The sequence below is a fragment of the Gavia stellata genome, chromosome 10, assembly GCF_030936135.1.
Source record: "Gavia stellata isolate bGavSte3 chromosome 10, bGavSte3.hap2, whole genome shotgun sequence".
Taxonomy (NCBI): Eukaryota; Metazoa; Chordata; class Aves; order Gaviiformes; family Gaviidae; genus Gavia; species Gavia stellata.
This window is the reverse complement of record NC_082603.1, coordinates 29,194,446-29,220,593: the sequence shown is the minus strand read 5'-3', so window position 1 is coordinate 29,220,593 and position 26,148 is coordinate 29,194,446. Positions and strand designations below refer to the sequence as shown.

The 26,148-nt window shown below is 35.9% G+C and overlaps 1 protein-coding gene across 1 annotated transcript; it reads left to right on the top strand.

The window, feature by feature from the left end:
* The first annotated feature begins 3,964 nt into the window (after nucleotides 1-3,964).
* Nucleotides 3,965-25,739, top strand: EPS15 (epidermal growth factor receptor pathway substrate 15). The gene is made up of 13 exons (XM_009820876.2): nucleotides 3,965-4,148; nucleotides 8,989-9,150; nucleotides 9,772-9,969; nucleotides 11,922-12,119; nucleotides 12,672-12,749; nucleotides 13,108-13,198; nucleotides 14,553-14,588; nucleotides 15,444-15,580; nucleotides 17,176-17,245; nucleotides 18,446-18,522; nucleotides 19,020-19,182; nucleotides 21,794-21,972; nucleotides 23,860-25,739. The coding sequence occupies exons 1-13, from the start codon at nucleotides 3,978-3,980 to the stop codon at nucleotides 24,004-24,006; spliced, it is 1,707 nt and encodes a 568-aa protein (XP_009819178.1). The 5' UTR covers nucleotides 3,965-3,977; the 3' UTR covers nucleotides 24,007-25,739.
* Nucleotides 25,740-26,148: the final 409 nt, after the last annotated feature.

Here is a 26,148-nt window from a genome sequence, read left to right as displayed (position 1 = left end):
GGTGAATTACGCTTTCAGTCTTGATAGTTATCATATAAAAAAGTAATTTAAGCTTAAGTTATTTTTGTTCATTATTAAACAAGATACATTGTTCAGCTGTTAAACTCAATATGTAATAATTATCGTCATGATTCCATTGAGAAGTATCCATGAGAGCTGCATTTCTGAGACCTAGTAATAGAAATAAAATCTATTTTTGAAGTGCACTTAAAAAAAACCACACACACAAAAAAACCCAGCAGCAGCAAAGGAAATGCCCAAAAGAATGACAATGTGTGGAAAACACAGCTTTTTGAGAGACTGAGCAAAGAATACAGAGGTGATGTGTTCGTAGCTCAACAGTTTATGTGGGAAAGATTTCTGGTAGTCAATAGCTTTTTAATTCAATAAAAACAATGTCAGGAAGGTGGAGGTTGAGGATCCGATGAAGAATAAAATGCAGAACACTTATTAGTGAGGATAATTCCCCCCTGGTAGAGGGAATGATTTGCCTAGGGACATAGTGGAATCTGCATCGTTTTGAGCCTGTCAGCACTGCTGCCTGTAAGTTCTGTTTTAGTTGCACTATATTTTTAGAAAGCCATTTGAAGCTTTTTTGATCAGCATTGTGGGAGGCTAGACCAGATGTTCTTAATATTCTTTTTTGAGCCGTAAAACCTTTTTCTTCCCCAGCAAACCCTGCTTTACTTTCGTGCATTCAAAGCTAGCCATGGCCCACATACTAGTGGAATTTCTTCAAGCTTTACCAATACTACATTCCTCTCTAAGCGTGTTAAGTGGTTCAGCTTAACTTAGTATATCTCACCAGAGGTGCCATCTTTCACATATGTTGGACAGCAACAGTTACATTGTCTTGAATATAAATCTGGTTAAAATGACCATAAAGCTGGTAGGTTGGCCTCTCAAAAGTAAGGTCTCTCAACAGCAAAATGTCCCCAGAAAAACAGGGCAACGTCTCCCTGCCATACACTTGCATCAAGCCTTTGTTTCAAAGTTCAGAGATTTACAGCTTCTTAGCAAAGCAATGGTAAGAATTTTAATGTAGGCTAGATTATGTCTTCTAACCTCTGGTTTGGAAGTAACTGAGCTGTTGCAGCTGAAGAGGGTGGGGGGAACAAAGGGGAGAAGAAACAAGGTGAACCCTAGCATTTTTTCTAGCATTGCCAAACTGAAGTACTACTACACTAGGAATTCCTAAAATTGCAAATGTTTGTGAAAATAAATGTTGGGCATCTGTGAGCGTAGATAATGCTACCAGCTCTGTGAGTAGTCATCTATCACTTATTATGGGAAAGAACTATGATTTTTTTTTTTTGCTTTTGTAACTAAGGTGGTTCTAAGGGTTGGCCATCAAGAAGCCTGGCCAGGGTTGTTTCATGTTTGGCTTGAATGCCTTCACTGACTTGGGGACTCTGCAGTTGTCAACTATAACAAATATTTGCAATGTGCTGGCTCCCATTTATAAATTACTCCGTTCACAAATCAGTATAAAACTTAAGGATTTAGTAAGATTATTTGATTGTAAATCATGAAGTATCTGTATTGGAGAACCATCTGTTAGTTTTGCTTTTTTCAATCATTGCTTTTAGTTTCTTTGATATGAGGTTCTCCTGACCTGACTACTATTAAAATACATAGGGAAATTGTATTACTTCCAGAAATTGACTTGAATTGGTTACAAGTGTCCTTTATTGGCAAGACCACAGTTCTTTTGGGTCGTGTGGTTGTGGGTTGGTTTTTTGTTTTGTTCCCCCCTCCCAAGTGCTGATGTGGTAAGGGACTTTATGATCCAGGAAATCTGTCATACCCAATAAATCAATTTTGATACTTGTTTTTGGTTCTTTCAGTTGCTGAACATTCCTACAGGGGCATGCCAGATAGTTTGTAAAAGAAATGGAGGCATTCAGAAGAATTAGTGAATTAAGTAGGTCTGTGTTGTCTCTTTTTTTGGAAACAAAGGCGCATTACTGGGGGGAGGAGGGGATGTGTTATGTGTAGACTATATACACTCAGCTTGTTTTCCTTTGCCTGAGACTGCTGCCTAAGCTTTTCTTGTTCTGCCTGACAATACCTCTTTCACTTGATTTTTTCCAATTCATTGTTTGTGTTGTGATTTGGCCAGTGTAAGCTGCCTGTGGGTGGGTATTGTATCCTGTTGCTTGCTTAGCACAGTCCAGATTGCAAGGTTTAGATACCTGGTTTCTGTTGAAATAAAAGGGAAGTGATCTTCATCTCTGACAGTCTCTTAGCATATCAGTGACATCAGTGTGGAAAGGCTGTATATTAAAGCATATGTACCTGCTTGCAGTTCTATTTCCTGCTCAGTTTTTGTACCTGAGCGGTAAAAATAACAAATATTTGTTTATTTAGTCAATTATTCTCTTTTATCTTCAATCAGGAATAATATGCCTGAATTTTTGCTGTGCTTGATGCATGTCTGAGGGCTTAAAGGTATTTTTCAGCCTGACTTGTGTTTAGATCTGTGGAAGTGCTTTATTGAGATTGAGACCCTTTGTTCATGGACAGTTACAAAAGACAAGAACAACAGAACTTGTTTCAACCCTGTGTTGCAATGTTTTAAATATCTAAGTACGCCTATGCTACCAATACTAGTTTATTGAGCTAGAGGAGTGTGCTGTAGCTTTGATGGAAATGGTAAAGATTTGCTTAGAATTTCCATGATGCATTTTCTGATGAATGGAGAGTGAGGAATTTTATGAAACTTGAAGGTTCACACTTAATAAAATAGCTAGCATTGTTCTTCACAGTCCCTCTTTCCACATCTTTCCCTTTCCTTCCGTATAAACCTTCCCTTTGGGCACATTCAGCAAGTTGCTCTTTAATCAGATACTGAGGTAAATAATAGCAGAACATAATCTATAGTAATTATTTTTCAGAGCAAATGTTCCTTTAAAATCTGTGAAAACTGGATTTTTTTTTTTATTTTCCATTGTACATGGTTTAGCAGTAAACAAGTATTCCTCAGCTTGAGGGAAGAACTTGGAGTAGATCTGCTTTACTTTGGAGACAGAAATGCTTTCTTCTGTATTAGATAAGAGTAAACAGTAAGATTAATAGTTTTAGATTGATTACCAATCTGCTGCTATTAAAATATGAAGTTATCTTTATTGTACTAGTAATATGATAGCTTTTCACTCTGGTATTTCATTTAGAAATGTTAGGTTTATCATTGTTCAAATACTAACTTTAAATATGTGTGCTAATTTATTAACAAAATCTTTATGAAAGTAAATATATGCATACAGAAGATAGTGTTAAAACTGTAAAGCTTAATGCTTTTCTGCATCTGTGAAAGGAGAAAAGATTCCATATACTGTCTAGAGATAAATGCTCTTATGATTTTTTTAAAACAGTAACAGTTCTGAGGTGTATGTTGGTTTTTTCCCCCTTTCTTAAAGCTATTATTATGTCTGACTGCCAAGAATTTATTGGTAATTCCCCTGTCATCAGTAGTCACTTTTAAAGTCAAATAAATGTCCACAGAGACAGACTTGATATGACACAGCAAATAAGTACGTATGGTGTCTCTAAGCAGACAGTGATTGCAGCAAGCTAACCTTTCTTCTGACTGAGCTTACCAACAGATATATCTAAAATCTGATAGGCAAAGTTCGTTAATCAGCTAGATTGGCTTGCTGGAAATGTTTTCTAGCTGCTGTTAGCATAGGAATTACTGTGTTTGCAGGGGTTAATAGACGGAATCTGATGCAATCCCTCCCACTTTTTCCAGCAGTTTTCATTAGACAAGTGCTCCATAGCAACAGTGAGATCACTGGAGACAGTATTTCATTGATTTCTCCCTCCCGCCCCCTTCCATTTTTGAGCCATTCTTATCACTGAAGTGCAGTTGGGTGAAAAGACAGGGGGTTTTATGCAGAACACTTATGTGGGCTTCTGTCTTGTAAATAATTTGCAAAGCAGAAATCCCTTACATATTTTGTGTTTAATGTTTCACTATGTATTTAAAGAGAGATACAGGCTTAGGGGGCTGGATAACTGTACCTGCTGTAGCTGATGTTCTTAAGTATTCTTGCATTGTTTGCTGGTCTTCTAGGGAAAAGAATAATGTAGAGCAAGACCTGAAGGAGAAGGAAGATACCATCAAGCAGAGGACAAGTGAGGTCCAGGTAAATAAGACACAAAATTATTGTTCAGACACCTGATATTGCACCATGTGGTGCTTTAATGGCAGTGGGATTACTGAGTCTTTAGATCACATCACTTATTCAGTGATGTAATCATCACTACGAAAAGAAAAAAATTGGTGGCGAAGAAAAAGAATGTACTTCGAAGTGTATTTTGTATATGAATGTGGGTTGGTGTAGGTGTGTATATAAATGTGCGAGCTCCTTGGATACGTAGCCTGCATGAGTTTTAAATGAAAAATATTACAAAGCATTAGATTTCTTTTTGTTTGGTTGGTTTTTGTTTTTTTGTAAGGCTGTCTAAGGTATAATTAAAGATGACACTGTAGCAGTGCAAATTAATAAACTTAAGTGGCTGAATTAAAAGGGCTTGTATGTGGGGCTGCTTCTTAAGAGTCGCAGTAATTACCAGCTTGGGAGCAATGTTGCCTCAAGTTAATTTTGCCTAATATAAGTGACTTTTAAAAATAATCTGTTTGATTTTTATTTAAAAGGATGAGATTGAATTTCTAGAATATTGGAAAATTTAAATTTTCCAAGTGTTTTACAGGGATCAGAAATTATACAGTCAGCATCAGTATCAGGGTGCTAACAGTCTAGCCAAGCCCTGAATTAAATGCTGCAAAGCTATAATTCAATTAAATTTCAAGCTGCAAAAGCAGCTGGAGTTGCTGCTTTAAGAAAAAACTTCAGTGTGGTATCTGATGACTTACATTTATTTCTATATTTATTGTAGGAATCTTTATTATTTCAAATAATCTTTATTTGATTAAAAGCAAATAATGTAAGATTTCTGCATTTTACTTTGTGTTGGGCAGAAAAAGAAGCAATGTGTTACAACCGTTGTTGTGCTTGGCTATTTTAATATCCTTAAAGCCTGGATGATAATTAATAGTCTGACCTTTCAGAAGATAATGAAATGCTGGCCTGTGAGTCACAATGGCAGCCAGATTCAGCAGCTGCAGGAATGCGTACAGAAGCTGCCCATGTCTGTGATTCTGTCCATGCATGCAGCAGTCGTTCCCCTCCCCATTCTGCAGATTGCCTTTTCATACTGCTAAAAATTCTTATGGGTGTTCCTGGTTTTGCACACAGGATGATTTTGTTAGTGTGTTCTGGAATCTATGTGTGTTCTTGTGAAGGTTGAGTTCTCTGGTGCCTTTGCGCAAAAGGTATATAAAGCTAAATAAAAACCTTACCTTTAATGTTACAGTATTAGTGTCACCTGCATATGTTTAGTGTTTGATAGTCAGCAGCATCACAGAATCAATTAAGTCATTGTATCCAGAGCAGCAATGTTGGAAGCAACTGTCTCAGGTCCTTAACTTTTAGTGATCACACAAGCTATTTGCCCCTTGTTAAATACAGAGTTACAGAGAAGGAACAGGCTATTACTGGTTTGTCAGAAAAATGAGAAACCATCAGGATCAAATAGGATATGGCTGCAGCACTTATTTAAGCTGGTGGCCCTTTATCTCTAGTCCCTTGCTTACTCCTGAATCTTGGAGGACCTGCATGTTTCGGGAAACTTTCTAGAACTTCAGAGAATAGTGGTGACAGACTAAGAATATCTTTAAATCATGTTTTTTTTCTTCTGGTTTTATTCTAATGGTGACATTTCTAAAGATGGTGTACAAAACCAGTTTGTTCTAACCTGCCACCCTGGATCAAGCTAGTTTCGTGGCATCACACTCTAGGGTTTCTGATAGCAGAATTACTTTCATGGACACAAATTATAATCTCAAATACAGCTGTGGTCCCGTGGTCTGTGATGGGTCGGACTGATTTGTATGGGAGGAGGAAAAGAATGATAGTTTTTATTCTATAAAATAATTTATATAGTATATAAATAGATACTAAAAAGCAAAGACAGAAAAAGAGTTGGAGGGAAAACATAGCATACTGGTGGGGTTTAATATGCTTATTAAACTATCAGCTCTTTAGTAGCAAAGGTTAAGGGATGTTTTTTCTTGAAAAGTTATGGGCAGAGTAACAAAGATCAAGAAACTTCTAAAGCACTGTTTCCTTAACTTATTCTGTGATTGGATTAGCATTTTCATATAAAGAAGAACAAAACTTTGTTTTACAGGGTTAACATGTAACTAAAACGTTAGTTTTTGACCACATACCAAGTGGCATCTGAAAGTGCCTTTGCCTGCCTGTCCTTTTGCTTTCTTATCATCAGCCTGCTCTTCTAGACGCAGATGCTGAAGGACAGTGTGCCTCAGCGGCTAGACACAGACTCAAGCAGTGGGCTTTTGGGCACATTCACGAGATTCTCATCTTCCATCTAGCATTTCACATGTATGGGCAAGGTTTGTCAGTCTACCTGCTAAGACTCTGAAATAAGTGGCGATTTTCCTGGCTTTCCCAACAATTACCACGCGTTCCCTAGACCTTTTGACTTCATGTCAATAAAATTCTATGTTTTGCTTTTCAGTGGGACACTGAAACTTTGTGAAGAAATTTTTACAACAAATGCATGCAACTCCTGAACAAAGCATAATATATGTTTGTATCAATTGGGGAAAAAAATGGAACTGCATGTGAGATACTGCTTCAGAGAAGAGGGGGGAAAAAAAGTTGAAGGTATTTGGGGACTGTGGCCTTCCAGGTAGTCCAGAATGTTTCTGGCCGTCTCTTCTAGCCTTTTGATCTTCTTGTTGGCCTGAGTTTTCTTAAACAGATTTATGCTCTGAGTATCCCACTCAGCATTGGATTTTCCCTATTCTTGAATTGTTGCAGTGCACCAAAGCCATTAGAAAGTCAGTGAAGTTTTAACTTTTCTGTGCTCTTTTAGGCTTAATGGTTCTTAGCACATAAATCATTTGGTGAAGTACAGACTGGCAAGCTATTAAATCCATCGTCTTATCTGTGGAAATACAGATCTCTAGACTTCCTTGTCCTACACTACATTAGCATGAAGAGTTATAACGATTGTAAATCTAGTACAAGGATTACTATTACCATAAAAATGCCAGTTTATACCATCTCAAATATGTTAATGGTTTTCATATGGAATCTTAATGTTCAAGCACTGAATGAGATGATGCTTCTCTGCTGAGGGTGTTGTTTGAAATCGAAGGTTAACTGGAGCCTGTTTTATTTCATGAAGATATATCTTTGAGCATTACTCGCGGTTCTGTGTACTGTATTTACTCCAACATTTCATTTTGGAGTGGTTATGTGGAACATGTTTGGGGTTTGGCTTTTCTTTTTTTTTTTCCTCTTCTGGGAGCGATCAGGCTTAGTCTCTTCAGTGCTTCTCTACTGTTACGCCTAGAACAGACACTGGGATTCAGGGAACAGTACCAAGAGTGGATGTGATCTATATTTAGCTTGTGTGTATGTGAATTCTTGCTTCCTTTTGGAGAAAGGAGAGTGAAATCTCTTTAAGCTGTTCATTTTTCCCCTGTTGCTTGTGTTGAGTGTCAGCTGATACTTGCTTTTTCAAAGCAATGTAGAAAATGAATGGGTCAAGACTGTCCCAACTATCCAAGCCAGTAGCTGCTGTCAGAGCTTTTTGTATGAGCACTGGTTTGTCTTTCATAGATTAGAAATAACCAGTAATTCACCTAGTCTGACTGCCGAACATCAGTCGTATACCCTTTAATGAACTTTCAGATTTGATTTTGGGGTTTTTTTTTGTTTGGTTCGGGGTTTTTTTCATAAAAGCATCTATGATGTTTCTTTAGGTAGTCTTCAGTTGTCTTGAGGTTACCTGGTGCCCTAGCATCTGACTGCTGCACTGTATGCCTTTCTATTTCTATCTAGCTTTTTTGTCTTGATTATCTGGAGGTGTTAGCACATGTGGATGAACTATCTTCCTCACCAAAAAAAACCCCAAACAAAACACCCCTAAAAAAGAACAAGAAGATCTTAGCTTAGAGCAGCACACGAATGCATGATCTAATCAGAAATTCATGTCAGCTTGTTTCCTTATCCTCCTTAATTTTCTTTTATCTCTTTTTTTTTTTACTGTTGTTCATGATTCTTCCTTTAATTACCATATTTTCTTGGCAAGGCTGCAATCTTCTGTTTTCATCCAATACTTTCCTTTTGTATTAATCCTTTTTGATCTCCCTGTATTATCTCTTTCTCTTGACTTTGATGATTCTTTCTTCTTCCTAAATTATTTTCTTGACACTTTTTCAACGTTATCTCTGCAGTTTGTTGAAGTATAACCATTCCTGTTCCTCAGAAATGATCTAATTATCATACGATGCTACTTAATGTACTTAGAATACAAGATACATACTGCTGTTTCATAAGTTAAATGATGCCATATTGTTGTGTATGGAATCTGCATGGGGGCTCTAGAAGGGAATGCATTTGGGTTAATAATGCATCGGTTTGGTCCTTTACCATGTTGCTAAAACAAGTTCCTATTTTTGGCCATGTGTTTTTGAGGGGAAAGGAGCAGAATAAAGAATTTCTATTATTAAGGAACTCAGTAAAACATATTCCTAAAACGTAGGAGAGAGACAATGTAGCAGCCTGAATAGACAACTTCTAAATTCAAAATTAAACCCTAACCTCCCTCTGAGTAAAACAGTTAATCTCTGTGTTGATGCATGATCTTCAATGTTTCAGTGAGATTCTTTTTACTAAAGAAAAGAAAGAGCAAATAACCAGATTTTTTTTTATGTCTCAGAATTAGAAATTGAAAATACTTGCTCGTCTGATAGGTTATAAATGCTAGGTTTTGAAAGATAATTTGTTGATACTTTGAAATCTGAGTTACTACTGCAGTTTATTCTGCAGAATTTAGTGGTTAGGAGGAGAGAGGGAACAAATGCAAAGCTGATCTGTTTTATTACAGGATCTACAAGATGAAGTAAAGCGGGAGAGCAGCAATCTGCAAAAGCTGCAAGCTCAGAAACAGGAAGCACAGGAAATCCTTAATGATCTTGATGAGCAGAAGGCCAAGTTGGAAGAGCAACTTAATGATATCAGGCAGAAGTGTGCAGAGGAGGCCCATTTGGTAAGGTCTAGTGGCTAAGACCCTTGAAAGAGTAAGTGCCTCATTTTGAAGAACTCAGCCTTGCAGTGTTACAGTTGTTGAGGCAGGAGAAAAAAGTTGAATGAATAAACAGCTGAAGCATAAAGATTTTGTGAACAACAGAGAACAGGAAATATGTCGCTTATTTCAGTGACCTCCTAATTTACTATCCGTGTGTCAACAAATATACTGAGGTATACTTGCACACAAACAAGGTTAAGTGCAAGCAAATAATGCAAAATTATAATGCAACATAAGTGTAATTAGAAGCACTAATTACTGGGACTGATTTCTTAGCAGTTAAAAAAAATCATCTTATGGTTATATAGACTTTTTTTTTCCCCTAATATAAAGCTATAGTTTTTCTTTAAGGTCTAAAATTATATTTTCAGTATTAGAAATATCTGTGTTGGTCAGGAAAACAGCTTAGAATAGTATGATCTTATTGAGACCAATAGGGAATTAACCTTTCCTTCAGGTATGATCTATAATCTTCACAATAGCTATGAGGTTTTTACTTCTTCTGGTCATAAATAATAGTATTTTGATGTGTTTGGAGGTGTGGTTTTTTAATTTGGTTTTAAAATCTTGTTCATGCTTTAGATTGCCATGCTGAAGGCTGAAATAACAAGCCAGGAATCAAAGATTTCAGCATATGAAGATGAACTGACCAAAGCTCAAGAGGAACTGAGTCGCCTGCAGCAAGAAACTGCAGAGCTTGAGCATTGCATAGAGTCTGGGAAAGCACAGCTGGGACCTCTTCAGCAACATCTGCAGGATTCACAACAGGAAATCAATTCAGTAAGGCAGTATGAAAGACCCAAAAAAAAATATTTTTTTTTTTTTTTTTTAGCTGACAACCTTTAGTGTGGTTTTTCTTAAGGGGAAGGCGTTGTTGTCTCTTCTTCACTGTTTACTCATGTCTTTCAGTTGCTTACTAGTGCTAGTAGTTGTTAGGATTCTCAGAGTCTGACTCAGGTCACTCAAGATATTTCATTATTTTTCTCCAAGTTTTGTTAATAAAAAGGGATTAATTTATTATACTTCATAAATAATTTGTCTTAATGTAACGAATGAAAAATGGATAATGCATGTTTAAATTCTCTATGTCCAGTAGTTATTTAAGCTTTCTTCCTCAGCCATGGCCTGGGGCACGCTCTCGCTATTCTTTAATTGATGTGAAGTCAGTATAAAATTACTAACATTTACTTAATGCATTGTTGAAGAGGGAAAATAAGGTAAGTGTAAGAATAAATTGGATTGAGAGTAGATACTGAGAAGCAGAGAGATGGCTGCAGTGGTTTTTAAGGACAGAACTGTGCTTTGAGGTACCTGCTGTTATGTCAAAGGAACACTTCCACCTTCTACGTGTAATGAGTGATTTATTATTACTTCAGTGATGGGTTTGCTTGCACACCCTTTCCTCATCACTCTTCTTCTCTGACTTGCCAGCTACCTAATACATTAGCCAGAATCACATTGTTACCAAGTTAAAAACAAAACAAAAAGCCTTCCTATTAACTTTGAACCCTGGAAATGGCTGAGTTTTGGGTTGGTCATTTCACATAATTCATGTCTGTAACTTGTTAACAGGTTTTTTCTTAAGACTTCCACTGGTAGTGTTCATGCAAGAACACTTTCTTCTGTTGAAGAGCCTTATAACTTTTAAATTTGGCTTTGAGGTTTAGAAACTGAGACATAAACAAATGGATTTTCCATTGTTTCATCACAGGTAGAGAGAAGGTTGTGCTATTTCAATTTTAATATATTAGCAAGAGGTACTTGTGATGAACAGATATGAGGCTGATAATACAAGCGGTTATGCTTGACTGTACTATAAACTTTTTTTAAAATAGGTTTTATATTAGTACTCCTGATTTTATTGCTCTTGGCTCACAAATAATGAACAATAGGTGCTTTGGTGCTTTAGGCAAGATTATCTAATGGTTGGTCTGAGGTCAGTGTATTTGAAAGACACCTGGTGTTTTCTTTGCTGCCACCTGACTTGTGACATGTGCAAGGCAATAAAAACTTTATTAGGTGACTGACGTAGCAGAAGTCAGTGGGATTTAGACACCTAAATATCTGAACTATGTTCATCCTTCTGCATGATCTGCCAAATCCAGTAATTCCTTCATAATTGGGAGGTTGGTTGTAAATGTTTGCTGTGAGGCACTGCATTAAGCATGCTGATGAAATAATAATACATGGATGTAACTGTCTGCTTAGGAATATATACTGTGGATTTTGTAGACTTCGAAAGTAATGTGGGAGAAGATAATGAATTTGTAACTTTCCTTCTTGGAAGGTGAGAATTCTGATAAAGCAGGCTTTTTAATTTAGAGTTTAAGGCAATTGCAAATGCATAACTAAAAACCCAAAACAACTAACAACAAAAAAAACCCCAAACAAACCAAACCAAACAAAAAAATCCTGAAAGCTTTGCAACTCTTCTTGTGAGTTTGAGTAGAAACAAAGCAACAAGTCTTGATGTTGCCAGTGATGCAGTCTGCTTCCTTGGCAGGAGAAGGTTCTCAGGTCTGTCCTTCAACTACATTACATCTCTTCTAAATCAGATTTGTGCTTATCTCTCAAATTTTACCCTTTGATTGAAAGAACGTGTGTTTTATATTTGCTGTTGAAAATAAGAATTTCAGACATATAACTTCCATCTTATATTTAAGAGGGGATGGTCATACACTAGCTTCTGTGTACTGCCATACTGATGCATATATATTTATTTCTGTTTACAGGTGCAGACAAAGCTTCTTGAGCTGAAAGAATTGGAAAATAACCAATTTAGTTGGCACTCACAGCCACAAAATACACTTGTTAATGGAACTGCAGATCATTCTAGTCTTAGCAACAGCAGCAGTGAAACTGCTAACCTTAATGAGAATGCTGAAAGGGAAAGTATAGCAGAAGATGAACAAATAAACAGTGTGTCTCCAGTGAGTACTGTTTTGCCTGCTTGATCATGATGCAATGCAGCTGTGAAGTTGGAATAAGTTAAGAATGTATCAGGATTGATTATGTTTTTAAACACTTGCACAAGTGAAATTTTAGGGTGTTATTCTGAGGGACTATGTTTCAGCAATCTGAAAGTTGATAAGCAGAAAAGGAGGCAATTTTAGCTTGGCTGGAAAGTGGCAATAAAAATTTTTCTGTATTTGTTTCCAAAGCAAAATACCATAAATTGAATAGCAGAATTAAGATTAAAGGCAAGCAGCTGTCTCCAGTTGGTGCAACAAGAATGGAATAAGGAATAGTACAGAAAATCTAAAGCTGTCTTGCTTTTAAATGTCCCTCCTTATATCTCAGTAGATTCTTTTTTTTTTCCTTAAACTTTCACAGGGTTTATGGAACACTTCAGTATGTTCTACAATAAGTATGAACCTCTCGAAGTATCTTTTAATATATTCTTTTAGCTATTTAATACTTAAAATTAAATACTTTAGTCTTCATTTACTTATTTATGGTCAATGGCTTTTATCCTTATATAGATAAGGAATAGTCCTGAAACAACAGCCTCTGTTGTGGAAGAAGAGAAAGAGACCCCAGCTGCAACTATTACCAAAAAAGTGAGTTTGTTCAGATTTGGGGGAGGAAAAAGTAAATTTTAAAAAATCCTAGTTAAACTGTTTCGGGCTTGCATCATGTCACTTGCATCATGATCATAGAATGACAGAGAAATAAAATTGCCACTTCTTATTGTTTTCATTTAGAGTGCGATGTCATGAAAACATTTCATGTCATATAGCAGGCAGGTTGTTGAAAAATATTTTGGATCTCCATTGATGAATTATGTAGAATTCCAGCTGTATTTTTTTTTTCAGCTTTAAGAAACTACTAAATGGTAACACAAGATGATGTAAGTGTTTTCCGTCCTGCATGTCGTAAAATTTTAATACCTTTCTCTACTTCTTTTGGATTGCCCAGGAAGATCCATTTGACACTGAATCTCATCCATTGCCTGATCTAGTTTCTGAAGCCAGCTTAGAGTTCTTCCAGTCTGACCCTTTTGTTGGCAGTAAGTAAACTTTTCTCTCTAAGTGCAGATTTGCAGAAACAGGTCTTGTATGAACACATCTCAGGCTAATCTTCACCTTGGAAAGGCTCTTTATAGAATAAACGTGAAGGTGTTTGAGTGACAGGAGTGTGGAGCCAATAGCACTACAAAAATGGAAATGAGAGTTCCAGGATGTTTCTCCTCCCTTCATCTGGACTTTCTGATTAGCTGTAAAAATTGCACCTTTCCCTAACCACTCTTCCTGAGCACCTCTCTTACCTCCCACTGCCCCTGATTTGCAGTAGAGATCCACAAACAGATAACTGAGGGTTCAGTGAGCTGTGGTGTGGGGAGGGTGTGGGTGGTTGAGAATGAATGGCTGTGGCCTACTTATGGTGAGTTTGGCACTCAAAAAGGTAATGTGGAACTGTGCCATCTGTTCGTCTTGTGGAAGTGCTACACTTTATTTTAAGAACTTGCCACTTACGAATGCGGTTGCTCTGATTTTATTTTTTTTCTTTTATGTTGGAAGAAGTGATCTGTCTATATGGAGCCACTTAGAGAAGGGGAGTTAATTTGGATTAACTGCTGAAACAGATGTTTTCAGCCACATTAATATGATTTTACATGCTTTCAGAACCAACATGGTCTAATCAACTTAGCTTGTATTGCTTTGAAAGGAAAGTAAGCTAAATGTTTCAGGTCACTTGGCTTCTGAAAGAATGTCAGTGCAGACTTAATACTTTTAATGAATAAATTAAACTAATTTAAAACACCTTGAAAGTTTGTGTAGATATTGCTTGATTTTTGTTTATAGTGAAGTGATCCTACTTACACAGCCTTTCTTTCAGAGTAGAAAGGTATGTCTGTTAGTAGCCAACTTTTTGGGCTTTGTGTGCTCAGTATGTTCAGGGCTAGATACCTACAGCTAAGAGACAGTATATCTATGTCTCGCCGATATAGGTGAGGGAGTAGAACTGATGCAATTGGGACCATGCATCCAGTACAGAAATGAACACATAGGAGCTACTATCCATGACACCTGTGAGAATTCCGACAACTGGGACTAAGCTTCTATCAGTGGTTAGCCTGGATTACCATGGTAGTAAATACTGCATAATGTGGGTATTTACTGACAACAGCCAACAGAATGCATCAAATGCTTTTGTGTGTGTTTCATAGTGGTAATGAGCTACTTAATGAATATTTGCTTTGTCTAATACTGGCTCTTGTAGTTCCACTGCAGGTAGTGAAACTATTCCTCTGAGCGAGAGCTGTTTAAATTCTAGCTGTAGAAATGAGTTTGTATCCAAAAGACTTGAACTCATACATGCTTTGTAATAAAAAGGTACAAGTCACTTTTTCTTTTTAACAGGTGATCCCTTCAAAGATGACCCTTTTGGGAAAATCGGTAAGTAACTATGTAACTTTTTTAACGTGTTTTTCTAAATGAATCCTGGGGAAAAGTGTCACCGCTTCCAACACAAAAATGTTGGAAATGACCCAAAAAGTCATCATAGGATGGATATATGGCAGTAGCAGCTGGCTAGTTGTGTTGAAGCTTTTCAGAGCTTGTTGCCAGTGAACTTCTCTCTTGCTGTTGGAAGTCTCCTTAGTTGGGATTTAAGTAAGTGAAGGTGGCGAACGGAGGGCCCCAAACTTTTGTTTCTTGTTTTCTATGCAAAGTAGTAAGACTGTAGTCTTTCAAAGGCTCTTAACTTACCAACTTTCTTAGCACTGAATATTGAAAAAGGTGGGAAGTCTCTATTTAGACTGGCTGTATAGGCAATGTCATTGTGTTATTTGCTTGGTCCTGAATGGAGTTACTAATACCCAAAAATCAAAATGGCCAGTAGGAAGGCTATAGCAAAATAGCATTGTGCACCAAGTGCCAAATAAGAAAACATCAGTTGTGTTTGGGGAGTGAAGGAGAAGGCGGGTAGGAGAGTTTGGAAGAACATTAGGTTTTGTAAAATGCTTAGGTTTTAGGGGGGCTTGGTTAAAGAACCTGTATGCTCAGATGATTCTGGAACTGAACCACTGGCACCATCCAAAGTTTTCATGATGTGCAGAAAACATTGACTTGTCTAATGTTTTGAATCACAGAATACAAATTATTCACAGATGAATTTCATACTTCAAAGATCCTTGGTCTTAAATGTGTTACCTTCTTGCAGTATGAGAATACTGCAATATAATATTTAGTTTTTAAGATATCAAGCTAAGTAAATCTAGCAGAAATGTTAATGAGATGTTTACTTTTTAGATCCCTTTGGTGGTGATCCCTTCAAAGGCTCAGATCCTTTTGCAGCTGACTGTTTTTTCAAACAGTCCTCCACTGATCCTTTTGTGACTGCCAGCACTGATCCATTTAGCACTGCAGACAACAGTAATAATATCACAGTAAGTTTGATAGCATACATTTTACTTCCTTCTATATATGATTTGGACAAAATAACCTATTCTGTACATTTGGATATGCCTTGAAATGCTGATATTCAGAAATCATATAGATAAAAGGTTACCTCTTACCCCATGGCTCTGTCTTGTCTTTTTTTTTTGGTGTCCTATTTTCTAGAAATAGTCACAGATGAAATAGAAGTAAAAATAAAAACATTTTTAAAATGTTTCGGTGTGGAGCTTCATTGCTCCACAGATAAGAATATTGGAGAATAATGAACTAAGCTCTATTGGTAGCTGGTGGAATTTACTAAACATTGAAAGAAATCCAAGATTAATCTCACCAAGTTATGTTGAGACACTTGATTTTTGCCTCCAAAGCTTATAGGATCAGTAAGTATGTTCTATATCTTATCTGAAATCTGATGTGGTATGGGGTTTCTCTTCTGAAAAGTCAAGTTGTTCTATAGCTGTATGTTGTTTGGGGTTTGTTGTTGTTTTTTTAATAAGGGTCATTGAAGCCCTCTCATAACGTGGAGATTCTTACTGAATGTACCTCTTCCGAGTGTACTTAGGTGTAACTTTTAGCTGTTCACAGTATAACTGAGCAGTTATTGATTAGTCTTGAGCCTATGAAAAGGTAGAGTTGGGCATGAAACCTTCTCTGTAGAATAGAACTTGATGAAGATGAGGTAATACTTAGGGCTGATAGACAAACAATCTAAGATGCTGAAATTTTTCATGTTTGTCTCCATCCTTTTGCCATCTCCTTCTCAGTGCTGCTTCTGTTCATGCCTCGCTTCCAATTTTGTTTTGTGTATAAGATATGTGTATACATATGTAAAAGTTAAAGATACATGTGGATTAGCATTAGGAAGTTAAGTGGCTGTAGAGTGTGCCTGAGGCGAACCCAGAGCAGGCAAGACAGTGAGAAATCACTGCGCCTAACAGTGGTGGTGGTGTACTTCCACGTGGTGTGCACATCATGCAGATCTCAAGGTCATATTACACACCACAGCCTACATCTCCAGCCTTAAAAATTAGTTTTCTAGTCTTCAATACTTAATCAGCACACTATCCTTTGCCAAGTCTTAATATTCTAATATAACCAAATCTTGGTCATATTACAGTCTGATAATAAGAGAAGTACGGAAGAGAAAAAAAAATCATAAAAGGTCAGAGCTGTGGTGTGAGATTAGCAGTTGATTCTTCTGAGATCTGTATTTCTGAACTGAAGTTACGCATTCATCCTAAATGCTTTACCACACCTTTGTGGTGTTGATACCTTGTAGTTACATCTTCATGAAGATGGCTCTTGTTATAGTAATCTGAGACCAAAATGAATGTTAGATATTCTTAAATTTTGTATTAGTGGTTACCAAGTATGTTGCATACATTGTACCTTTTTTCCATCCTTTGAAAGTATTAATCACTTTTCTGAGGAGGAGTTTCTGTTACCAGCATCAGTAAAATCCGTTAAAAGCTACGTCCAAAATACTTTTTCTTAAAACTTCTGAATATATTGTGAATGCATTCTTAGAATGAGGAATCTTTAAGCTGAAAAACAAATTTCCCTCCAAAGGAATTTTTTATTTTAGACAGAGATATCGAAGAAGAATGACCCTTTTGCTCCTGGTGGAACAGCTGTTACTACATCAAATGATCTAGGTAAAAGTAGATTATATACATCAGACTTCTTGAGCTTTATTTTTATTTGCTTTTGCTTATTTTTGTTTCCAGTCTTTTAACTGAATTTGTGATGGAGCATTTTGGGGATTTCCTACATTCTCTTGAACTTTCCTATAAAGTATGACTTAAAGTGCAAGTTTGCAGGGGGGTATTTTCATAAAACAAAACTGTCTTATTATCTTTAGTGCATATCACTGAAGACTGATTCTGCAAAAATGTTCCTCTGCCTTACCTAAAACTGGTGAAATATCCTGATCTAAGTGTTTGGACTATTTGAATGGCTTGTACTGCTACCCATGAGGGTTGTTTTTAGAGATTTCATGTTACTTTCTAAGTAACATACAAGATAGTGTTGAACTATGAGAGGAGATGTGGGATAGAATAACTACTTCATCAAGACTTTTTACTGTTGAAGTTTGCTCCATTTGTTTTGCTATGACCCTCCCTCATTTGAAGGCTAAAGATGTTTTAGGGAAGACTAATTCACTACTTTCCCAAGTTGCACTGACAAGTGGTAATCCAAAACATGAATCCACGTGTGATTTTTTCCATTGTAAAACCTGTTCAGTTTAATTGTAGGAAAAAATGCTGTTTTCTGGAGATGCAGAAGTGAGTATTGCTAAAGACAGTGCACTTCTTGCTTTACAGTAGAATAGCAGATTTACATATTTTGGGGGCACGTAAGAATGAAAGTGTACTGTTGAATTAGATGGAGATTATATGAGGTTTAGATACTTTATTCCACAAGTGGGCCTACCGTCAGAAGTGAGCTCTTGTTCGTGTTATCTTATCTATATATATGTGTGTCCGTATATGTATATTTATGGGTGTATGCACACAAAAAATACCTCTGCGTGTATACATACACGTATCTCAGCAGAACATCCAGTAGTATGGTTATTTGATATGTTCAGTGGAATTTAACTTTTTTTAATGTAGGAAACCAGAAAACCAGTATTTCTTTTTAATTACTCCCTGTTCAGAATTATTATTCTTAATTGGCAGTTGACAGAGTTTTTGTAAAAGCTACTTAAACTGCCCACCTCATAAAATATTTCACTTGAATTAGTCTATGCGGCAAAGTATGTAACAGTTGCTTTTTTTTTTGTGGGGTTTTTTCAATCTCTTTCATATTTAACTTTTAATCTCATTCTGTTTGCTTGATTTGTGTGTGTTTAGCTACAGACCCCTTTGCCTCTCTGTTTGGAAATGAATCCTTTGGAAGTGGCTTTGCTGATTTCAGCACGCTGTCAAAGGTAATGTGAAGCTACTGCCACTCATAGAAAATGCATGAAACTCTGCAGTGACAAGACGTAGCTCACTCTCTCTACCAACAGTTTTGTTACAGTTTTGCCACTACTAAAAATTTATAATGGCTGACTTACTTGAAAAAGAAAGTCCTACAATTCCATTGTGAAGAATGCAATGTAATCTTTGTGACTTTATAAGTATTTTCTGTATATGTGAAGTGATTTTTTTTTTAAATTCACTGAGTTTAAGAGCAAAAGTATTACTTTTGCATGTATAACTGCACTCAACTTGATATTCCTGTACACACTAACCATTCCTGATTTTTTTTCTTTATTTTCAATCTACTGGAGTATGTGGCTGATATGTTTAAAAACAAACAAAAGTATTTTCTTTTTGTCATAGTCCAAACTTTCAGTTCTAAATAAATACTGCATTATTGAAAAGAAGGGAAAGTAGTAGTAGAATTGCACTGAAAATGTGTATGTTGCTGTTTTCTTTGAAGGCCAACAATGAGGATCCCTTTAGCTCTTCCACATCAGGTTCTGTCAACAGTGTGATCATAACTAAAAACTTATTTGAGGAACCAACAGCTAAAAATGAGGATGTTCCTCCTGCATTGCCCCCTAAAACAGGAACTCCCACAAGGCCCTGTCCACCACCACCTGGTAAGACCTGATACTGAGATGTTGTTAACAATTAGCTGCTTCAATATTGGCAGTAGGACAATAATTATGAGGGAATGGTGCAGTGTCTGCATTTTGAATGAATGAGCAAGATGTGAAACAAGTCTGTTCCTGATCTGTTGGTGGTTCCCTCAGGGTTAAACTTTGCATGGCGTTTGGGATCATAGTTTGTTTTTTGTAGCGAGAAAGGATTTAAAAAACAGGAAAAAATAGAATTATTACAAGTATCTGCAAGAACATAGCATGGCTGCAAATTAAATAGTTACTAATGTGACACATGGTGAATCTTGCATTAAATCATGCTTAAAGTGAGAATTCAGTGTGTTTTATCCATTGCAAAACCTCTGGTTTTAATGCAGAATGAACTAAATAGGGTTAAATGACTGTGTCAGGTTTTCAGATTAACTTTTTTCCAGGTGGCCTTGCCAGAGGTCTGTAGTAGTAAACCTAGCCAATGTAATAGTAATAAATTCAAGTTTCCTATGCTGTTTTCTGTTCAGTGATAGCTGAGTCCTCTAGTCTACCCCATGACACAAACCACACTGCTTTCCAGAAAAAGGCCATGATTATCAAAGATAACAATACCTTCTTGTAGTTGCGACAAGCCCGTGTTACAACAGACTCCTCATTCTTATTTTTTTTACATAGATTGGAAAATATATTACTAGTATTCCTTCTTAGGTCTCTGTCCTTTGTTTCATTTTCTTTAAAAACTACTGCATCATTTTTTCAGTATTACACTATATGGATGATTCTTAAGGTGTTTTGGGAAACTGTGTAGCATGGAACTTAAACATGTATTAATCTTTTTCCTCAAAAGAAGGGGAACACAGTAAATGTAAGATTATGAATTCTAAAGTTTAAACTCGGCTGTTTAATTTCTAATGTTGATGTGAGATCTGGTTCATGCTTATGCCTTGCAAGTAATCAGTTTCACTGTAAATAACATTAAAACAGCTGACATGACAAGTGATGACAATTTGAATGTTTGATAGTGTTTCCTCTTATGGTGGTCCTTATTTAAAACAAAAAAAGGATTTCTGATTTCATTGTATGGGAGTGGCTGTGACATGGTGTACAGATCAGCTTTTAGAATGCAAACTTCTAGTGGAGGAACAACAGCATCTTTATCGATGGATGGCTGGAAAAAAGTAGCCTGTTTTGGTTTGCACATATTAAAAATAATACTGTGGTTATCTTGATAACCATTCCTAATAAATTATTTTCCTAATAGAAATAAAAAATGGAGTTACTTAAGTGTATTTGTTTTTAATTACTCCCTTGGTCTGATACAAAACAAGGGAATGCTTTTTCAAAGAAATGCCCCAAAAATCTTTGTCTGAATTCGTCATGCTACTGGAAAGTGTGCAGAAGGGCTTTTTGCTTGCCTCTGAAATCCATTGCCTTTCTACATACTGATAAGCACCCTCATTTCATGATTTTTTGGGTAGATTTGGAGACTGTATACTTCATATTCTTATTAATCCTTCCCATGTAGAAATAAAATTCCCTAGATGTCATTTGAAGCTGCTTCTCCCACATTATTCAAGAAATAGACATGCGTTGTTTGCCAGTAATAGAACAGCATCAGTGAGTGAAAGCTATCATGACAAGGCTATCTGCGAAGTGTCTAAATAAATAATATATTCCCAATGTGGTACTGTCTTAAATCATTGCCAAACTAGAATCTCTTTTGGTCTACAAAAGAATTTTTAGACTAATTTGCAACAGTGATATGCAAAATAATAAGCACTTTAGTTCAATTCTGTAGTTTTGATCTAAAATGGCAACAGAGACAAGTTTTAAAATACGACCATTGTAAGTGTCTAACCACTTGCAGAACCCGCTAGTTGAGTTCAAGAAACTGCAATGAAACCTTTTCTGTAAGCAGTAACATATGGAGAGAATGGTGGCATGAAATTCAGTTCAACTATTCTTGGAAGTATTTGGGTTAATGTCCTCAAAGGTGTTGAAAGCTGACTGGGGTTAAGCTGAAAAAAGAAAGATAAGTGGGGGCTTGTGCCTGATTCTATTATACCTGCAGCTACTTAGGCAAGGATTGACAAAATAGTTAAACTTGTTATCATAATCATTCATACTGCTAGTTTAAAAACTACAGAAATTCCAGGTGTTAGCATAGTGAGAGGACATGGTGTTTTGAAGACTTAAGAATATATTTCTGGTCTCTGAATGAAATTGTGTTATCTTGATCCAAACAAATAATAGAAGAGCCTTGCTGGAATGATCATGGACAGTTGATAAGCAGAAGAAGAAAAAATACTGTGCTGATAGAATAGGGGCTTAAAACTGTTAAAAATTCTGTTCCCAAAATAGTTCATTAGTACATAACTGTGTTCTTGAATCATTAACATACATGTGTTCCTTTTTACCTGATTACCCTTTAAGTAACTATGGACCATAGCCTCATTTTTTTTTTTAAATTGGCAACCCTTCCTCTGAAGTCATTGCAACACCACTAATTTACTAGAAGAGGTTGCATTCCAAGTAGTTCTGAATTTGTTTTTTTTTTAACTATTTTTGGCATGTTATTACCTGCTATCTTAAATTCATTTTAAATTCATTTTAATCTAAGGGAAAAGACCTATCAATCAAATAGACTCTTCAGATTCCTTTAAACCGAGAGATCCATTTCAGCCTTTCCCCACCCCAGACATTCCCAAAGAACAAGAAGCAGATCTATTCTGTGATCCATTTGCTCCCACCAGCATCAGTAAAGAGGCTGACCCCAACAATTTTGCAAACTTCAGTACTGTGAGTAAACACTTTTTACATTTGTTTCAGTATAATGACAGCTTTGAATTGTTCACACTGAAGTCTTCAGTCTAATTTAAAATATTAAAACATATCCCATGTACAAAAGGGATATCACTTCCAGTTAAAACAGTATTTACATTTAGTTTACAGCTGAGGCTGTCCTAAAGCAAAATACTGCAAAATGTTGTAGTTAATGTTTAAATTGCATTGCTTTTATGAGTTTTTCATGGAGGCCTCCTAGCTTTTAGAAAATAAGACTTTTAAAATATCTATGTTCTAGGGATTATCCATTTTATCAGAGCATGCAGATTTAAATTATATATCCATAACAAGCACACTGTTAACTATCCAATTAAAAATAAAACAAAAGGTGTGATTTTCATTTAGCTGTCACTGAACTGTTTGGTCATAATTTCAATGTACTGAAATACTGATGAACAGCCTCATAACAGTGTATGTTAATGAAATATAATTTGGTGAGTTTTGAATGACTAGTAAATTCCAGACTTAAGTACAATGAAGTAAAAGGTAGTAAGCGTCTCTTTATAACCACAATCCATTTCATAGAAGTCGTGGTGTCCAAGCAATAGAAGCAAATCTAAAGGTTTGTGCATGCCTATATATTTTTTTTCTTTTGAGCTTTTGAAAATAGGGGTTTTAAAAGGCATCATCTCACTTTCAAGCTTGATACCTGTTTAAATGCAATTTGCATTTACAGTATCTTTATCATACTGCTTTTCTTATTTTCAGGCCTAATAAACTATGTGCTTGATTGAAGTAAACTGAGGATTGACAGGCGCTCAAAATTGACTTGCACTGGTTGATGTGTTTTGTAGCATGATAATTTCTGAATTGCTGTTATTGATAACTGTTACTAGTTAGAGGGACTGAGAAGCCAGTTTAGAGGAGAGAACGTGAAATGTGGAGAGGAAAGCAAAAATGTTCATTATCTTCATGAAGGAAAAAGTATTCTTTTCTAGCTGCAATTACTGGAAATGCTAAGTGAACTATGGAGAAAACTCAAGCTTTTCTACATTTATTTCCCAAAGAAGCAGCTCAAAGTAGAAACTAGCTGGAGTATATTATGAGAACCCTTTCAGACTTAACATCAGGACATTCATGAAGACATGGGCTTCACCTACCTCTTAGCTTTTCTGCATGCTGACTAGAAACAAACTTTAGCATAATCTTTTGTATTTTACTTAAGATAATACCCTTAACTGTCTCCGATTTATAATCATTGTGCCACAGAAATTTAGTTCACATTCTGTTCACATCAATTTGCGTGGAAGGAATCTGTTCTTTTTTTTTTCTCTCTTGTATCACACTGACCTTTCTCTGTATTACTACTAGGCTTCTAACTGAACAGTGACATTATTATTTTTGCTGCTTCTTGGCAGAAGTATTTATCATCTGTACAATTAAAAACAGTCATTCTACAGCTAATTTGTCACCCGGAAAAAATCATCCCTAATGAAAGTAGGGTAAATCGGGATGTCCCATATTGCAGATAGGGGTGTGTTTTGCAAAATGTTCTCCTGATTTATTCAAAATTTTTCTTATATAGACTGGTTTTTATCCAAAATAGCTTGAATTTAAATTATAGCATTTTCTGCTCAGTAACTTTTTTGAAACTTAATACTTAATTTTGAAACATGGCATATTTCATAAAAATACATCAGTTGGATGGCTTCAATGCAGTTCTTAATAGCTAACACTTAGACTAAGCTAATCTTAATAGTGTATTAAAATTAAAAAGCAAGTAATATTTGAAGACTAGAATATATACAATATTTTTATAGTTGTCCCTTAAACCAAGGACTTGGACAGTATTAGTTATCATTGTATTATTAATCTGGTTTATTTTGTCTTTTAAAAATGCAGTATTCTACTGAGGAAGACATGATTGAATGGGCTAAGAGGGAAAGTGAGAGAGAAGAGAAAGAAAGATTGGCAAGACTAAAACAGCAAGAGCAAGAAGACTTGGAACTGGCTATTGCACTCAGTAAATCTGAAATATCAGAAGCATGAAGTTTAGAATAAGATTTTGTCTTATGTCAACTGTTTTGTCCCTTTTCCTGAATACCTAACCTATTTAAATGTTAATCAGAAAATACATATATACAAGAAACTATGAAAGGTTTTAAATTTCTGAAAGTGGTGTGAATGTTTCTGCTAAATTCAATCCTTTTGGTTATTGTTTGAATAACTGTCAAGTTTAGCATTCAGTTTCTCCCAAGTTTTCAGGAGAACAAAGTACTTTTCCCAGCTGTAAGTAAATCAGTTTAAAATGCAGATAGCGAGATTGTAGTTTGACTGTAATCTGTCAGCAGTTGGTAATTGAGCATAAAGTGAACATAGCAATTATTCTGTCATGGATGACTGTCTCCCATCAAGCAGTTAGTCATTTGAAGCCTTTTATCCTTCTAAAGAGATTTTAGTAATGCCAGAGTTGTGGAGTGCTTTATTTTATATGTATGCATATAGATTTTTCTCTTCATTGAAGATTTTATGTTTGGATTTGAAATAACAATCTTCATGGAGTCTTAAGTCAGAAAGAGTGTGTCTTTCTGAAATCTTTAATGCTTTTCTTGCATGGTCATAGGTTCGAAGACAGACCTGTTATTTTGTTTTATAACGCAAATAAGTTGAAGATTCATGTGCATTTGCTGTTGGTCAAGATGACTGTCAAATTATGAGACCCCACTGCTACTTTGAGCCACTCTTGCCTGTGAAATATGCAGCTGAACTGGCAAGTTAGTAAGTTCAATTTGAAATAGGATTGAGAACAGAAAGAAAAAACAGGTAGTCTGATTTTTATTTTTTTTAACCACAGTTGTTTTCTGTATATGTAATTTATTGAATGCCAACTGATAGTTGCACCTTAAACTGAACAATTTCTTTATGGTCACTGAGTCAGAGTAGGATTGATAGAATGTTAATGAGAATAACTTATTGTTCATTTTGAAAGAACTCTATTCTGGAGAATCAGTTTCATTAAAATAATTCCAAAAAGAATAATCTTTTGCCCTATCTAAGAAAAATGGATGGCAGCAGCATAAACATGAAGAGATTTTTTTTTTTTTCTTGCACTTTTAACCTGTGGTATTTCTGAGGAAATTGAAGTGTTTCAACACACAGCACTGGGGGGGAAAGGGGGAGAACTCAGCCATGCTTCAGTATTTTTAAGCTCTTCCCATTACCTATCATTGCTGCTGTAGAACGAGTTTAAGGGTAGTTTTCAATTTTTCAGGAAAAATGGGTAACCTGACTGGGATGTTTTTTCTTTTGCACTGGGAAATGAGCATTTAAACACCTGCTCAAAAAAAGTAACTTAAAATTTTGCAAGTATTAAATAGTTATAACTTATCTATACATCTTTGTAATGAGTGTAGACTAATCTTGCGAATCATATGCTTAACTGGATTACATAGTTTCTTATCTTTTTTGTTAAAAATGTATACTCAGTGGACCAACACATTATTATATGTATATATTATATATATATTCCTGCTTTCCTTTATGGAATTTAAAGTTTTGAGTCATTTGATGTTACATTTCATGTTACTGACTCTGACTATAGTACTTTTACTCAGACTACCAACAAACCACTGCTGTGAGCTAAATGGCATTACTTTATGAAGTTTTAACTGTTTGTTTTTTTAAAAAAAAACCAACTTGTTCAGGTGGGATTAGCCTCTATTTATAGACTTCCCTTTTGTTTAAAAATTCTAACAATAGCCTGTAATTATGAAGAAATAAAGTTTAAGTACATAAGTGTGAACTGTTTGCCTGTTTTTTTCAAAAGGGTGCTGCAAGCTGTAAAACAACATGTAAATGTGATGCAAACAATATAAAGTGTTCCAACTGTAGTCTGATGGGAGTGGGTTAATTTTCAGATAAAAAAGTTGCCTGAATCTTGAGGTTAGCTGAAGTGCACGCTAATCCCAGCTGTCACTTCCTTCATGAGGAGTTGTGGCAGCTTCAGAGAAAACTCAGGCTACTCTTGTCCAAGGATTTTTGCGTGCAAAGGGTTGCAGAGCCCAAATGTTTAGATACTTAAGATTTATCTCTGAAGATATGTAAGCATCCCTTACTGGCTGCCATCAACATACAGGGCTTCAGAGATCTTTAGTTTGACGCAGCATATATGATTCTGCTAAATACATCTGT